Here is an 18,844-nt window from a genome sequence, read left to right as displayed (position 1 = left end):
AATGTAAAGTTTAAAACGTTTTTATCAAAAAGTATAGAGATTTTTCTATCACTTGAGATTGGTTTGTTGTTTGAGGTGATGTTATTGCCAGGACGTTTTTTTAGATTGACATTGGCAAAACTTGATCGTTGTTGAAATGCTCAAAGAAAAGACATCTTTTTCTTTTGAGCGTTTTACCCACGATCAATTTTGCCGATTTTTCTTGAAGTGCAAAGATTACCTTACTTTACCTGTGATTCGTTAAGAGCAACACTCCGAGGCAGTTCAATTAAAAGTTTTACGAGGTTTTACGGTACATTGTATATCACTCACACTTTTTGAATGGATACTTATTGAATGTACACACGTATTCTGTGTTTAGGTCAAACGATGAATAGTTTTTTTAGCTAAGACAACGTATACGTTTAATTACAACAATTTTTAAGACGTTTTAAACATTCAACATTCCGACGTTGATTCAACACGGAATCAACGTCGGAAAACTATTCATCACGGCTAGCCGGGTCACGCACTCAAAGATTTTTGCCACGCACATACAAAACAAAAACAACATGCTGTTTTCGTTTTGTATGTGCGTGGCGAAAATCCTTGCGCGCGTGACCCGGCTAGCCCGTGCTATTCATCGTATAACAGTATAAATAAAATTTAATTAAACCTTTAGAAAAGTCGTTGACAAAAATATTTTGCGATGTTGGTAATAACGACGCTTATGAATTACGAAAATATGAGGTTTACCTCTATGGCTTTGAATAAAGTGATTTTCTAAAGCGATAACAACCGTTTCGGTAGCCGTTGGGCAAAAAAACAGTTCGAATTAACAGTGTTGAGTTCGAGTTATCTATAGCAATTTATCATTACGTGGGAACGGACCAAAGAAACCGTTCGAATTAACCATGTGTTCGAGCTATCCGTGGACGAGTTATCCATGTTTGACTGTATTTTGAGACCAAATAATCGAATGTACATGCAAAGATATTGTGCAGCACTAGCTAATGCCCTTCTACTTACAGTCACTGCCCTTGTCACCTGTTTTAAGCTAAAGATGGTTGTTTAAATTTTAGCAAGAAGTTGTTAATCTTTGAGCAACTTCATCTTAACTCAGAATGTTTTTATAGAAAGTAAACTGAACTTTATTCTCTATTCTGAAAATTTGCAAGTTTCTATCACATAACATTCAGGTATTGTTCATGTGCGCAGTTAAAGCACTGAATACTATTTGTTTTCAAGTGTCGTAACACCGCATTGAAACTAAACAATGATCATAAATTCACTATTTTTGACATTACAGAAGACACCCCTATAACGTATACCTACCTTCTATATCGTAAATTCCACATAGCCTTCAACAATTTATGCAAAGGTTTGTTTCACGCTACGTAAAACGATTTCATATAAGGTAAAGTGTCAAGTCGGTGCAAGTTCTCCCATTCCATTTGAATAACGCGAATCTCATAGTTAGCCTTAAACATATCGCTTTCTCTCTTATCGCACTGCGGAGAGAGAACCGACGTACGACATACCGAGTACCGAGAACGACATACCGGATTATTTTTATTATGTCAGTGTAATGATAATTGGCAGTCTAATTCGCCGAAAGAGATTGTCAGGTGGGTTGATGAGGCGCGGAGAATAAGTAGCTGTACTGTGCAATAATTCGAGCGGGTTTCAGTGCGTCAGTCTACCAATCTAAATGTCACAAGTCAAAGTATCATGGAAAGCTTTCCATTTTCCTAACCTTGAACCCAGACGATAAGCAAATGAACGAACGGTTAAACACCCTTCTTATTGTAGTACGATATATTTTGTTTCACTTTATTTTAGTCGTAAAAAACATTTTTTATTATTTTTCTTTTGCAGAATAGATATTGCTGTCTATAAAAAATAAATAAATTGACATTGAAGATCTGCACTGCCCTTAACTTGTTGTAAAATTCCTTCAATTTCTTATCAATTCACTCAACCATAAATTGAGTGAAATTGATAAGAAAAATGAGAAAAGTTGTCGATACAAACTAATATTACTACAGTTACCACACAGTCATTAAATTGAAAAGTCAAATTTAATCTTTTTCCTTTATGAAGGGGTAAAGGGCTAAGTTTGGGAAAATCTTGGAACAAAGCAATTGACATGTATTTTATTGTTTGTATAACATAGTCCTTCTAGTGATTATTAAAATGATTAAAACTCTCTAACTGTATTAGCTCACAGAGGTTGTTACAACTTAGGAACATGGTCTATCTATAGGGGGTTTATTATTATATTACTATTTTATTATGTTTACTAGCTGTGCTACCGGGCATTGCCCGGGTATTAAAAGTCAGCTTATAAACAATAAGAGTTGCCTGTTACTTGCTATCAGCCTGGCATGTTGCCAACGTATAATTTGAGTAAGCTTACTTATAAGAGCTACCAGCTCCTCATGAAGTTAGGCCATCTCCCTGCGTAGTAATAAAAATCATTGCCCATTTCCTCCCATATACCGCCTAGGAAGCTATCAAGCTTGTGTGGCCAAAATAGTAAGGTCTGGTGAACTGGAGGGTCCGAAATAAAATCCTCTGGGATATGGATTCTCAATTTTAAGATTTTAATAGTTATATCTGGACACGCATACACACATATACACAAACTTTGAGAAATATATAGATATATATAGATTATAAAAACTATCAAGTCCTATTACTGTACTTTTAAGTCAGAATCAGTGATTGCAAAGTCTAGTTCTGCGGTGTTCAATAATGGCAGGCATTATTGCAAAGCAAAAGCAGCACAAAAATAAACTCAATTTTATCTCGGCGCTCGGCATAATGGAAGACTGCATCTATCAGCCACATGCAATGTTCTATCGAATGCATACAACCCATTGCAAGTTCATCGACAGGATTTTCTAAATGGTAAATGTTGGAGTTCAAGTTAACACAACTACCATTTATAGCCTAAAATCTGCAAGTTTGGTTTTCCTTGTTCTGTATACCCTTCTAAACAAACACAATATGTGTATTCGTGTAACCTAAAGGAAAAAGACTTGGCATTTTAAATAAGCTAAACTAGGAGCGTTATTAGAGAGAAACTAACACTGCTACGAGGTTGTTATTTGGGTTAAATTTCCTCAGTAGTAACTTTCTGCTAGTAGTAGGAGTGCCAGTCTAAATAAATTCATCGAATAGGATTCTCTGGTCTTAATGATTATGCATGAATTTTAATAAGGTGAAATCTTTTTTTTATCTTCTGATCCATTCTTTGAGTTAGTCACACATTTGTAAAAATCTCAAACAGTATTAAGCTTGTTTATTCTAAAATGCTAGGCAGTTTTATAATTGAGTTTATATCTCCTATAAAAGATTTAAAGGTTGACTTGCAACAGAATTCACTTTACAGTTATTTGGTATCAAAAGATTCATCATGTCTTACTCTGCTGTGTTGTAGATGCCAAATAGGTGAAAAAGCGATCACAAGCTCTTAAAAGCTAAAAAAGCGCACAGTTAATCGCGGCCGTAGATTAAAAAAACGCCGTAGATTCGAATCTCTTTCCAAAACGGCTCAAATGGGACTTAGTTGAACACGATAGCTTATGTTTACACTTTCACGCACCCTAATTTGTCGACATATTTTCATGTGTATTAAATGTGAAATAAAATCATGTGTATTGTCCTCACGCGTCTATTTCATCATCACTGTAATGCTATCACTTTGAGCACTGATATCTCATAACCTATCATGAAAAATCGTTTAATTTTTTAACCTTAGCTTGAAGGAGTGCATATCATCATCTGATAAACATGAGGAGCCTGTTGGTCACCTGTGATGGTCGAAAAATGCTCTAGGAATTGTTTGCGGTATTTTGCAGGAAGTATGAGTCACATGATCAGATTACGACTAGATGAATAGACCAAGCTAAAACAAAACTGTAAAGTAGCGAGCATATATATTTGATAAGGGCTTTTCAGTAGAGCCCGAAGTGTTTGTCATAAACTAGTGTTACGATACATTTTATATTAAGCCTTTTATAGACACTTCACGTGATAAAAGCACTAATAACCACAATGTTTGAGTGGTGGACCAGGTGAAGTTTAGTACGTCGTCGAAATAAATGCTTTCCAAACTAGGTTTTGAGATTGCAGTGCTCAAACTAACAGCATTACAATGATGACAAAACAGACGCGTTAGGACAATAGACATGGTTTTATTAAATGCGTGAAATATATTTGTCAAAAGATTTTGTCGAATGAGGTTGCATGAAAGTGTAAACAGAAGCCATAATGTTCAACTACGGCCCTTTTGAGCCATTTTGGAAATTGATTCTAATCTACGGTGTTTTCGTGATGGCTGTGAGTGACTGTTCGTTTTTGAGCTTTTAAGAGCTTGTAGTCACATTCCCACATATTTTGCACCTATAAACATAACACCTACCAATAGGGCAGAGTAAGAAATGGCGAACCTTTTGATACCAAATACCTGAAATGTGAATTATGTTGCAAGTCAACCTTTAAAGTTATTGAATTGCTGTTGTTGCGTCTTTAGGCAAGATCCCTATGCGCCACCTTGTGTACAGAGTACAGGCACTTCCACAGAGTCTCCTGCCCCTTGTCTGGGACTTTGGTACCCTACAATCTGAGGGTTCAACATCTCCGGTTGACAGTGTAGAGGGAGCCTACATCAAGCAGATGATCATTAAATTTGTATGTCTATTACAATCTCATACTGTATAATATTGTTTAAAAAGTCGGATATGTAAAACATATTTACTTGTAGCTAATAGTTGGCAACCAAAAGGGTGTAGTAATTACTTTCAATATGATTTTGAATAGTTTGTGGCTGCCTTAACTCATGTCAACGACTGCGAGTTTAAGACAAATTTCTGGAAAAAATGTATTAATCACTTGTACATTCAAAGTGATACTTGTGCTATCTGTCTCTCCGATGCTGTCTAGCACAGTTTAGTTCTGTTTTTCTGATGCAGCATCGTATTTTAGTGTTCATATTGTTTACAATTTGACGACTATTGTAATATTGTATGATAACGTAATATAGTAATATGATAGCATACTATAATATTTGTACATTGTTAGAATAGCGCAAGTGAAGATGGCAACATTAGGTTTGATCACCAAACCCAACAGCTAGCAGAACTTCTTTCAATCTCCCAGCAGTTCATGCGAAAACAGAAGGTGAGGAAAAAACTCTTTGATAAAATATGCAAGAAGTCTGATATGCTTCATTGTAGAGTGGTTACAGGTAGGGTGAATACATGAATGGTAGTTTTTTAGTCTATTTATTGTTATATTTTATTGTTTTATTTTATTTTTTATTATTGTAATTATTTGAAAAGGTTTGATCATAATCGATTCCAATCCTACTATTTATCAAAATCGCATATTTTCCGTTTTGTCTCACGCTGCTCCACGATAATATCTCTTTGTATGGCAAACTAATAAAGTAAAATTGGACACTTTCAAAATTTAAACTATATGATTTTGCTACCTGATATGAGCAGTTACAAATGTCTAAATGCCCATAAGCATAATGCTCCAATGCCCAACATTGGAGCTAAGTTTTTTATTAGATATTTGTTGAAAATATTAAAATCATATATCCAACCTGCCTGACTATCCATTACATTCTTATTCCCCAATAGATGTATCACACACCAACACCTTACCAATTTACATTATAAAACAGTGCTATGCAAAAAGAGCTTTTTTCAATACACATAGTTTACCATACTATTGTTTGATTATGTCTCATAGTTTATCTTGTTCTAAATGCCATTGATGGTGGTAATAAAGTTAATATTTGTCTGTCTAACTCAAAACAGAGTTATAATAGCTAAGCCGAAATTTTGCTAAATGAAATGTACCATGCAAAGATTAGGTCTGAACATCAATAGTTTGAAGAGGTCTCTTTTATATAAGTTCCTCATACAATTCCTTCCTAAATTTAAACTAGAACACCCGACCTGGAAACAACAGCTTAGAGTTCAATTCTTAGGTTTAAATTGCTCTTTCCAACTGGGCATGTCTCTAGTCATCAAGACTTCCTTGATAATCGGCTCAGACATATCCAGCTTGATATATCCAACCTTAAATTGCTTTCTGTAACTGGTCATGTCATCAGTTGCTGTGGTTCTCTTGTCACTGGACCCAGACATGTCCAGCCAAGATCACAGAGCCACTCTTTGTACAACAATGCTCTTAAAACACGCACAGCCTTTGCTTGCAGTAGCTAAGCTGACATCTTACCTCGCTTTGATAAATTACTCAAGCAATGCTGAAGAATGCACTCATGCAATTTCCCGTAATTTCAAGAAATGTATAGACAATTTTTCTAGTGCTCAGAGATCTATCAGCGAATTTTAATGCAGTGTAGTAGTTTGATAAATGGTCAGAATAGCCATGGTTATGATAAATTAGGGCTTCGTTTGGTTTCAACATTTTCGGATGAAAGATATACTACTCATATGCTCTATAAGTTTTTATATTAGCATCCACAATTTGTTTGGAAACCCAACTCACAATTCATTAGCACATGTTTTTGCAGGATGAGTGCAGCTTTGTGAGCCTCAGGGACATCCAAAGGTTCCTTGATGTAGCCAGCTGGTTCTACACTAAGAAGAGACAACTCTTTCCTGCAATGGACAAACTGTTGGAGTCAGACCCTATTTTAATTATAGCAGGAGGAACTGGTGACGCGCTTCCCACGTATCACAAGGTATGGCATGGCTTTTATTTTCAATCATTGTGAAGAAAATAACATTCTTGGTTTTTGATAAACTTTGGCCATCATTGTGAGAGTTAAAAATTATTATGAAATACGTGCCTAATTATGGTAGTAGGCTAAAATTTGGCTGTATTTATAATAGTAGTGTTATAGTTTTGGTATTGTGGGAATATGACATCTCAAAGAGATGTTTTGAATCGCTCACTATATGCAGGCCATAATAGCATGCCGCCCAAATATAAAATTTTTAATTTACGAGTGCTTTAAATTAACACGCAATTCTCAGTCCATTCTACTCAACTATTCAACTTCTTACTCTAACCAGAGGAAGGGAGGGGATTGGGTACTATTAGTGCAAATAAACTGCTTGTAAAATTGTATGTGACGAGCGAAAAGACACCAATCTTCACACATGTCCATTCAATCACAGACCTATTACTGGCATAGAGTACTATTGTCAACCATGCTCTTTTTGTGAGAACAAACACCAGACAGATCAGAAGTTACATTTTTAAGTTTTGTGGAATGCAGTTGACGATCAATTTATTATTTAGCAAATTGACAACTTATCTATTTGAATTGAACAAAATTAGTAACTTTTCAGCTTTTTTACTTACTATATCAGTTATGTATTTTATTCTTTGATTTAGCCTACTGATGTGGTAAGAAGTATCCTGCTCGCAGTTGGGGTCTCCTACTTGGCCAGACTAGAACCTTTTACTAGAAGAGCCTACATGAAAACTATCAGTGGAAAAATTCGTCAATTGATGGGAAGCTACATTGTGGATGGAACTAAATGCTTGTCTCAGCAAGTTAGCCTGTAAGAAACTAACTAGTAATTTCTTTGACGTGTACACTTCGTAACTAATGTTTACTTTGCACGCAATGTCTGCTGTAGTCTCTGTCACTAAGTTTCCATGATCCTATTGATCCGCAAGTTTGCATGATCCGCATGAAAAATGCAAAAATCGACAAGTCAAACGAGGTTCGTTTCTAACCAATTTTCACCGAAGTGTTCATGCTTGCTTCATGATAGAAAGGGCACTTGCAGATGATGCATCGCACAAAATTTCACGTAAGCTATTCCATTTTAAACATTTTCCATGTTTCAGTCGTTCATATGTTGATTGCCATGACCTCTGGCATAGATATTCTTATTCCTTTCACAGCATCCGCGTTAACCCATGACATGCGAATGTTAACCCATGACATGCGAAGGTTAACCCATGACATGCGAAGGTTAACCCATGACATGCGAAGGTTAACCCACGACATGCGAATGTTAACCCATGACATGCGAAGGTTAACCCATGACATGCGAAGGTTAACCCATGACATGCGAAGGTTAACCCACGACATGCGAATGTTAACCCACGACATGCGAATGTCCATTAAAACTCTTATCACTCCGTTACTCAACATGCGCACTCCAAATCCGCATCATGAAAATAGTCTAGTAGAATTTATCTACACGAAAGTTTATATTCAACTGATTTACTCGCGCTGATTTCCTGATAGGTATTGGCCTTATGAGCAAGTGTTAGTGCTAGATAACAAAAGAAATTGTCGTCTTGGAATCTATATGAGCCGACAGCAATGACAATGTTTCAAATTAAAATCACTTAAAATCTTTTGAAGCTAATTGATGTGGGCTATTTTGCATAAAGGTGCTTGACAGATTTATTCAAAAATGGCTACAAACATTCAGAACATTTACTGATGCAGCATCAATTCCATAATTTACTAATTCTTCGAAATAATCCTGTATTTACACAACATACACTACATACCTTATGACTCACTTTTTATTCTAGTTAATTGCAATATTTATATTTCCAACAACAAATAGTTGTATAGTCATGAGAAGTTTGTTTGGCTTTTGGCTATCCAATTCATTTTTCTACTGTAACATCATTAAATGTTCCTTGAAACCTAATTATCAGCATAAAATTGTAGATCAGCTGTTGCCATAAAAAGGCTACAAATATGTTACAGAATGAGTCCGAATGCCTTTCCGACCCCTTTGAGCTAATTTATAATTGTTGACAGGTGCCAGGACCTGTTCGCCAATGAAGTTGTAGACCCAGAGCAACACAAGAACATAGCCAAGAACAAAGCACTCAAAGAGAATGTCTTCATGATGATAGTCTGCATAGAGACAAGGATTCCTCTCTTTGTAATTGGAAAGCCTGGCAGTTCAAAGTCACTCTCTAAGTCAATGGTTTTGGATGCCATGAAAGGAGATGCTTCAAAGAGAGATCTGTTCAGGACTATGAAGAATGCAAGTAGCTTGAGCTATTATCAGATATATATTTATTATATAACAGTATATATACATGTATATAAATAAGTAGTCCTAACTTTTGAACCATGAGGCCTGTGAGAAAAGCTTAAATACCAAATTAATCAACATAAAACTTTGCTGCATTGTTTTTATTGCAGTTCTTGTATGAAGTAAATTGGATCCTTTTGTTGGAAAACAGATTCTCATTTACAATATTGTTACTCATTTTGAATTCAGTCAATAGCCGTAAAGTATATATTAAACTAATCCTCATTTTGTGTTATTTTCAAACGTGTAAATCAAATAGACATAAAATTATACTTGTAAATGATTATGTAGGGTAAATTATGAATGTTTCATTTTCAAGGGTTAAAATTGCACTCTGTATGATATGATTACATCATATACATTTTATCTCCTTATTTAGCAATGCCTATAATAAGACTAGATTTTGAAAACAAACAATTTATAGTATAAATTTTGGAAACAAAACATTATCTCGTGAAACCTGGGGATATGTGATCCAGTCATTTTTTTATCAAATTGGTTTGAGAAGCTGTCTAATCTGATTTGGATGCATCTTTCCTATGCATTATTTGTTCGGATATTTTGTATCTTGACAAGGTTTTGGTGTATATAATTTGTGTTTGCTTACAAGTTATAAAGACGTGAACAACAAATTATAATTGGGTTTGAGAAATGTGTTCAATGAACAAAGGGATTTAGTTCATTTTGCCCACCTTTATACTTGTATAGGTAAATTGGCCAACAAAAGGTTTTGCTGATTTTTGTGTTTCATCGGTGCCTATTTTTGTTGCAGACTTACCTCGTGTCTTTCCAATGCAGTCGCCATGCCACTCCATCAGGAATCGTCAACGTATTCAAAGAGTGCGCGTCCTTTCAGGATCGTCAAGATTTGGATAAGTTTGTATCAGTCGTCGTTCTTGATGAAGTTGGATTGGCTGAGGACTCCACTAATATGCCTCTCAAGGTGGCTTGTTATCATATTATGAATACAAACTATATAATAATGCGTGTAGACTACTCTTTTGGCATCATCATGCTCACAATTATAATTTTAAACTGCTGTATCTTTTTATGCAATTTCGGCAATTGCAAGTTTACAAAAATTAGATTATATAAATATCAGTTCCTCTCTAGTAAAGACTTGATGACAGCATAGATATACAACCTCCACAGGATAGGTTACGGACATCATGTGAGCGGGCTTAATGATCGAGCTCTGTTAAGATTGTGCTAGCCTGGGTTTTGGGGCTTACACAGTTCTCGCGGGGAGGTCGCGTTGCCTTGTAAGGTTTTAAAAACATGACTCGCTGTTATCGTGTCACGGGCTCATTCAGTCAGTAGACTCCCGTGGTTCACAAAAGCAAACCTTGAATTTCTACAGTGTATAGGTGATACCTAACAAAAAAAAATGAATCCATGGAAAATAAAACATTTCAAATTGCCTATTTTTACCATTTTTGAGATTTTTAGAGGTCGTAGTATATGCTCAAAGTTAAATATAATTTACCCAAAATCATCTGAACAACATTCTTTTTCCTCTAGTTTTTTATCAATATTTTGCCACCCTTAATATCAAATGACAAAGTCTTTCATCGTTGTCACATTGTTTGGCCTGGCCAATAAGATGGGTCAGCAGACAAAGCTGTGCAGTGTAGTTTTCATAATCTAAATCTAAAACTAAATTTGGTCCATTTCACAATGGCTACTATTAATATCACGAATGCTTGTGAATGGCAACTGACCGACCATAATGGTGACAATATTGGGCAACAATATATATTTGACAACAAAATGAAACCAACAGATCAGTAAAATAACCACTATTGTTCATAATATTTGTAAGTTTGCAAGGGGCTTGATTTAGCATATTTGTTTGTTTGGGTGCCGTGTTAGGGTTCATACCAACAGAGAACGATCATTAAACCCCGCCCACTTGATGCCCGTCGCCTATCCTTGTGGGGTGTATATCATTGATGACAGGCATTAGTAATTTGATAAGCTATAGGGATAGTGATAAATCTTCAGCCTTGGATCATGCCGTAATTGTTATTTACAGTAGTAGCTCAACTCGTATTTGTGGAAGGGACGAAAAAGTGTCTGAGCTCAATCTGTAACATATTTGTAAACTACAATGACATGAACTGATGCAAAGTTTTATGCTGATTAATTTGGTATTAAAGCTTTTTTTACAGGCTTCATGGCTCAAAAGTAAGGACTACTTAAATTTATATATATATTCCCACGACCAAATGAGCAGAGCAAATGTTTGAGAATTTTATGATTAATGCATGTGCACACAACTCACGAAAATTATTCTTCAGCAACGTCGCAAACTCGTGTACCGAAATCTCATCAACAAATTTAACCATTTTTCTGTGGAATCGTTCAAGTATAATAACGATACAAAACACATATAAACCTATTTAAATATATTACCAAGTCATTGAAAAGTGTCGACATTTTCTTAAAACTTACCCATCTGAACGGATTATACACAAATAGACAGATTAGTTTGGCCGAAAATCGTTATTAAAACTTGCCAAGCCTTACTTTTATCAAAATTAAGACCGGCAATTGAAACGCCGAGCGACAGAGAATAGAACGATTAAGTCGTGCGTATTTTACAAAAAAATAACGTGCACATTTCACCAGTCTATAGCATTGTTGAATTGCCGAAGGTTTCTGTAATTAACGTAGAAGTACTGAAATATAATCGCTTTTTTTTTGCCGATTTCAAAGTATCTGACATTTTAGACACTTTTAAGTACTTTGGTATTCTAACTGATGTTCAACGCAGTGAAATTAAAGGAAATGACAATTATATTTTTGGTTATGAGATTATTACAATATTTAATTATAAGTTTGGATGACTATTGAAGTGTTATAGTCACACTAACAACATCGATGATGGGCAATATGTTACTGTTTTTTTTTTTTCAAAATAGTTTTGTTAAATAGATTTTCTAAAAATCTATATAAATATCACAACTTCTTGATATTGTTAGCTATGACATTTTGAAATGTAAACAAAATTGTGCATTGGTTTTCTATTATTACTGTATTACTATATTAATAATATTGGTTATTCTAATAATATCAGTGCATTTTACTTTTAATATTGCATTTCTCCTATTGCAGGGAGAGAGATATAAGCATATAATCCTTTTCTTTCATTATTGCCGTTTGTTGTACATAATAACACCCAGTACTTTACAGCTATCATTGCTGTTATCCTGTTGCACTGCAGTGCCATTTGACTGCTAATATTGCATTTTTCAGCCATCAGTACCCTTTCTTTTTTCCAATATCACTTTGATTATGGGCTGTATGACAGGGGAATTTCTAGTTATATATATGTGTTATATAAAATGTATATATTGTTATATAACAATATATATATTGTTTTATAACAATATATATTTTGTTATATAACACATATATTTTTGTTAAATATTAGGTTTCACTGAATATTTAGTTATGTCCCAGCAAAAAATAATTGGGCAGTAAATCTGTAAAATAAACTGCTGCTGTGGCACAATTGATGCTTAGGAATCTATAGCCGATACTTCATCACAATGGACAAAAGTTATACAATTGCCAGTTATTCCTACAAAAGCATATGCTTGTTCAAGTTTCATGTGTATTATTATAACAGCGTTTTCTTTTTCTGAACTCTTACTTCAATGGTGAACATTTAATAGGCATTACACCCTCTGCTAGAAGATGGCTGCATCGGAAATGAAAAGCCTGCTGCTTACAAGAAATGTGCTTTCATAGGCATTTCTAACTGGGCTCTTGATCCTGCTAAAATGAACCGTGGAATTTTCATACAGATTGGTTCACTCGATGATAATGAACTGGAAGTCATTGCCCGGTACTAGATAAACTTACTGTATTTCAGTTGGTTGGTACAAGCTTAAAAGTTGACTGGCAACAACATTCACATAACAGTTATTTGGTATCACCATGTCTTACTCTGTAGTGTTGTAGGTGCAAAATATGCGGGAATGTGATTACAAGCTCTTAAAAACTAAAAAACGAACAGTTAATCGCAGCCACACGAGACCGCCGTAGTTTGGATTTGCTTTCCAAAACGGCTCAAATTTGACGTAGTTGTGGGAGATGGCAACCATAAATAAACAAATTCCAATTTACAGCGGCTTTTCGTTTTTGAGCTTTTAAGAGCTTGTAATCACATTTCCACATATCTGGCACCTACCACACAACAGAGTAAGACATGGTGAATCTTTTGATACCAAATAACTGTAATGTGAATTTTGTTGCAAGTCAACCTTTAAGCTTTTAACATAATTTTGCTCTTAGGTCCCCTTTCATTCATTATGACTAATACATGCTAAAACCTCGATATGCTGTAGCAATTTATTGATGCTTGGCTGCATTTACAACAACCTGAACCATTATTCAGGGGAATTTGCCGATCATCTACAGAGACATGTGGTAATGCTGAGCAATTCATTGGAAATCTTGCTAAATCATTCCAACAGATTTGCAAAGCTAAGAAACCTGAAGGTCGCGATCTGACAGAATTCTTCGGACTTCGGGACTTTTACAGGTCTGCAACATGATCGACATTCTTAGCTCCCCACTATAATAATTTTTTCAGAAACTGTTTTTTTCAAGAGGAAAAAACTTGCTGTCCTTTAAATTTGTATGTGCGATTTTGTTTTCATCAAGAGGTAAATGTCTTTTGCAGTCTCATGAAGATGGTAGTAAGCTTTGCACGGCAAACAGGTGTGTTGAACAAGAATCAACTTGAGCACAGCATCAAAAGAAACTTTGGAGGTTTTGATCCAGATGATGAAGAGTTTAAGCCAATGGATTTATTTTTGCGAAACTGTCCTACCTTTGGTAGCTTATTGCCCAGTGATGATGGAGAACCTGCAACTGACTCTATTGGGCTGATTCAAGCTGGTCTATTTGGCACCGACAGCATGTATGTTACAAACTACAATGAGCATTATATGTATCAACATTCCTTCAAATAATCTCTTTAAAGATTAGATAAACTTAAAATTTTAAAGAAATTAGAAGTTGACATAATCTAGAGGGAAAAAGTCAAGGTTATCAATGGGTTTCTGACAACGAAAGGTTTTGTTAATTCATAGGATTTGGTATGTTGCTGATAAGTGCAGTTTTGCATGTTAACTGCTAAATTATTTCATAAGTTTCCTCTAATTGTCTGGAATCTACCCAAAAGTTGAGTTTCTATATTATTAATTTTGTAGTAACAGTTAGTATTTATATTCCGTGTCATCTTTTAACATTTTAATTGTTAGGTATACAGTACATGTTTACTATAGATACGTGTTTACTATAGATATGTGTCTACTATAGATATATGTTTACTATAGATATACGTTTACTATAGATACGGGTTTACTATAGATATATGATTACTATAGTTATATGCTTACTATAGATACGTGTTTACTATAGATACATGTTTACTATAGATACATTTTTACTATAGATACATGTTTACTATAGTTATATGCTTACTATAGATATATGTTAACTATTACAGATACATGGTTACTATAGATACAAGTTTACTATAGATACGTGTTTACTATAGATACATGTTTACTATAGATACGTGTTTACTATGTTGTTTCTAGGTTGCCCACTAAGACTATAAAGACTACTAGTAGATATATGTTTACTATAATAGATATATGTTTACTATAGATACGTGTTTACTATAGATACATGTTTACTATAGATACATTTTTATTATGTTGTTTCTAGGTTGCCTACTAAGACTATAAAGACTACTAGTTTAAGACTTTCATAGAACTTCAGAATGAATTATGGTGTAATTATGTGTTGATATCATCTCAAAACAACAAAGTGCAGGTATTTTCATGGTTAGCCTCTATTAAGACTTGTCTTTTTTGTTTCCTTGTTTTACTCGTTTCATTCTTGGCTGTTTATGTTGAAAAGCAGTTGAATATGTTGCAATTCATTGTTAAGAAATGATTGTTTTAAAAATATGTTTACCCACCATCTGTTTATTTTATTTGAAAAACTGAGACTGAGTTGATCCTTTATAGGTACCTCAGTAACAGTTTATAACTTTATACAGTTTCATATAGGTAAAAGTGTTTCGAGTGATTGACTGTTAATATGGTTAAACTTTATAAATGCTAACTTGGTTGTTGTGTAAATGGTTACAGCAGGAGATCTATTTCTTGTAATTATGTTTATCATAATTGCGTGTACATAATTCAGGGCTGACAGTCGCTACCTGCTGATACTAACAGAAAACCTGAGCGTCCTCAATGTGATCCTCGATGAGTTTTCGGGACAAGACGTACAGCCTGAGGTTGTGTTTGGTAGCAGATTCAGTGATGACATCTCCTATACTCAGGTTCAGTACTAGTTATACCTGACAGCATACTCCATAAATCCTGGTGTATAAGCAGCAACTGTGAACCTAAAAATTTGTTTTTTAAGTTTGGGGTTTGGCTTATTCGCGCAGTCTTAAAATTAAATCTGTAAACTTCTCGCTACACTCGAGGTTGCGGTATCTTTTAGAATGTGCAAATGCTAAGAATTATTTATTTACCATGCTAGGAAATATCCAATACTTGGACTCATGCAATGAGGTCATTAGTCATGGTCATGTGACATCACTAGCACTTGATTCCACACATTGGGTTGCTTTTTGTTAATGTCAATAACTTTAGCAGCATTTCGTTTGGTAGGTTCCAAAGCTACATTCACAATTTTCCATTTGAACTCGGCATCATATTTTGCCCTTCAAAATGCACTCGCTGATTTAGCACTTGTTTACTGTGGGTTGCTGAAGATTTAACACTTTCTGCTGTGCTAAAGTGAGAAAGTTCACTTGTCAATTGCCACTACATCCGCCCATGCGCACTTATGATAACAGACAGAGACGGTAGATTTGGCGAATGACCCACGTGGTTAGGTTAGGTGTGTTAGATGAATGGAACAAGCGGTGGATGTAGCTTATACACGTTGTATAAGCTAACTCAAAAAAACAACCTTTGAAATTCGAGGTGTGGCCTATACAGGTTTGTGGTATTCTATTGTTAGGAGCATTTGTACAGGTCTAGCTTACTTCAATGTTTAATAGCAAACATTGTTATTCATCAAGCTTCTTTTGAGCCTCTAAAGCTGATTTACAGACTGATAGTGAGAAAGAACCACTGCAAATTATATTGAATATATGTTTTCTAGATTTCATTTTAATAGTGTGGCCCTAGCCTTCTATTTACCACTTGCAGGTGTGTCACAACGTCTACCGAATTAAGATGTGCATGGACATGGGGAGGCCGGTGATCCTCCTCAACCTTGATGACCTCTATGAAAGCCTTTATGAAGCTTTGAACCAGTATTTCTCTATGTGGGGAAATAAGAAGTTTGTGGATCTTGGTCTTGGAACACACAGAGTGAAAGCCTATGTTCATGATTCATTCAGGTGATTTGCTGCATACACGGTGTTATGATTTTAGTAGCTTTTTATCAAGGAACGTACAACTAGCTACTTATTTTTTAAGAATTTAGTTTATTATGCGGTCTGCAATCAAGCATGTTTCTACTATTAAACTTTTGGAAATTAGGCAAAACTGATAACAAATCTAAAACTTGTTTTAAAATTTAAGAATAAAAATATTAATAAATTCCACTTTCTCATCGTGTGTTTGTAGACTGCGTAAACGCTACTGTTGGATAACAATTCGAGTGCATTTAGTTTTTCGATAGTTGTCCTCTCTCGGTTCATCAATTCAGAAGGAGAAGACAACTGTGTATGAACCAAATTTTACATCACGATTTGATTCAGTGTTTTTGGGCATTCCCACGCAGCAGCTTCCTAAGCAAATTTTCATGAGAGCATTGATCGGTCAGCAAATGTGTTTATAGTTTTTTTTTCATCCAAATTGTAGCAATAGTCTTGACTCTTGCTAAATTAACGCATGAGATATTTTGTAGTTAAGAGACTTATATTTGTAATATCTTATTATGGTGTTTATCTTCATTGGTTGTATTTGTCCTGAGCATATAGTAATTTTTTTATTTATTATTATTTAATTGTTGTTAAATTAATTAATTTGATGTTGATTCATTAAATTTTAAAGAGGATAACATTTTTCAAATTGTATTGGTTAATTAATATAATTGAAAATGTCACCATTCCCTAAACATTTTTTGCAAATATTAATTATTAGTTTACTATTTATTAATAACTATACAAATCTCGGTTCGATGTGGTTCATATGAGTAAACCGAAGTAACAAATGAAGATTCGGTTTCATTCAGTTTTCAAGAAAAAACAGCATTGAAATTAAATGCATAGTGCAGGTAGACATCAAACAGCTCTATTAAACGTTATGCATTTCTACATTTTCTTGCCAATTTTGTCAATTTCACATGCATATGATCTGAGCCTTCCTTCTGTCAGGTCACCAAAAATAAGTTGGTTGGAAAACAACGTCTGCTTCCTAAGAACCAGCCTCTTAAACACCCACCTGCAGGCTATCTGATTGAACATGGAAGAAATCCATGGCTTAAATATACTTAAATATTCAAGCTTGGCTTAAATATACTAAATATCAAATTACTGCTTGTTAAATATAAACTTTGTTTTCTTATAAATGGAGTAAGCTTCATCTTTTTATGGCAATGTGTACTAATATGCAATGTGGAACAGAAAATTTAGCAATTTTTGCTTGTGCCACTGAACAATAGGTGGGCTGAAGAAGGGCAAATGTTGAAGATTTGTTGATGAACAAATGAACATTTGTTATTTGTCAAGTTTTAACAAACAGCAAAATCATTTCTATAAAAAAGAAGAGCTCCGTTCATCTGAAGCCAAGCTGAGAGTGTTGAGAAAAAAATTGCATTGTACAGAAATTGAACGCAGATATTCAGCTTCCCTACCATCTGCTGCCACTCAACCACATTTCTGCATCTAAGAATAATTGTGTACATAGTTATTACACATGCCGATCTCTCACGGCGCACAGGACTACCAGAGTACTAGTATCCTAAAATAAATTGAAATTTAAAGGTTGACTTGCAACAAAATTCATATTACAGTTATGTCGTATCAAAAGGTTTACTATGTCTTACTCTGCTGTGGTATAAGTGCAAAATATGTGGAAATGTGATTACAAGCTATTAAAAGCTCAAAAATGAACGAGTAATTGCTGCCATCATGAAAACGCCGAAGTTTGGAATAAACCAATCTAACGTATTTTACATAATAATAATGTTTTCAAATGTGACCATTAATAGCTTGAAAAAGTCTCTTAGCCATGAAAAGGAGTGATCAATTATCTCTCTAGTCAATTTCTTTAATCATTTGTGACAAATTCTGGTTTGCTGAATATGGGTTCTGTTCATTTACTGTATGTGTCTAATGATATAAACCCCCCCCCACCGGATTGGTGAGGGCTATCACGTGGGCAAGGTTTAATGATCGGGCTCTATTGGGATTAACCTGAACATGGCACCAGAACAAAAAAATATGCTGAATAAATCCACTTGTAAATATGCAAATATTATGAACAATTGTGATTATTTTATTGACCTGTTTGTTTCATTTTGTTGTCAAATAAGTATAGTTGACCAATATTGTCACCATCAGACAGTTGCCATTCACAAGCATTTGTGATATTAATAGTCACCATTGTGAAATGGCTCAAATTCGGTTTTAGCTTTTGAGTATAAAAACTACGCTGCACAGCTTTGCCTGCTGTCCCATCTTATTGGCCAGGTCAAACAATGGGACAACAATGAAAGACTTTGTCATTTTATGGTAGGGGTGG

General features: G+C 34.7%; 1 protein-coding gene across 1 annotated transcript in view; it reads left to right on the top strand.

Annotated features, from left to right (window-relative positions):
* LOC137398111 (E3 ubiquitin-protein ligase RNF213-like) overlaps positions 1-18,844 on the top strand; it is an 87,038-nt gene that overhangs the window by 1,458 nt on the left and 66,736 nt on the right. The window contains exons 2-12 of the mRNA XM_068084220.1: positions 4,520-4,677; positions 5,068-5,166; positions 6,536-6,706; positions 7,366-7,535; positions 8,765-8,996; positions 9,820-9,990; positions 12,728-12,900; positions 13,453-13,599; positions 13,741-13,980; positions 15,279-15,417; positions 16,301-16,494. Of these exons, the coding sequence (XP_067940321.1) occupies positions 4,520-4,677; positions 5,068-5,166; positions 6,536-6,706; positions 7,366-7,535; positions 8,765-8,996; positions 9,820-9,990; positions 12,728-12,900; positions 13,453-13,599; positions 13,741-13,980; positions 15,279-15,417; positions 16,301-16,494 (1,894 nt within the window). The remainder of the gene's footprint in view (positions 1-4,519; positions 4,678-5,067; positions 5,167-6,535; positions 6,707-7,365; positions 7,536-8,764; positions 8,997-9,819; positions 9,991-12,727; positions 12,901-13,452; positions 13,600-13,740; positions 13,981-15,278; positions 15,418-16,300; positions 16,495-18,844) is intronic.

The sequence above is a fragment of the Watersipora subatra genome, chromosome 6 (genome assembly GCF_963576615.1).
Source record: "Watersipora subatra chromosome 6, tzWatSuba1.1, whole genome shotgun sequence".
In the NCBI taxonomy this organism is placed as follows: Eukaryota; Metazoa; Bryozoa; class Gymnolaemata; order Cheilostomatida; family Watersiporidae; genus Watersipora; species Watersipora subatra.
Note: the sequence above shows the minus strand (reverse complement) of the source record. Positions and strands in the feature narration are given on the sequence as shown.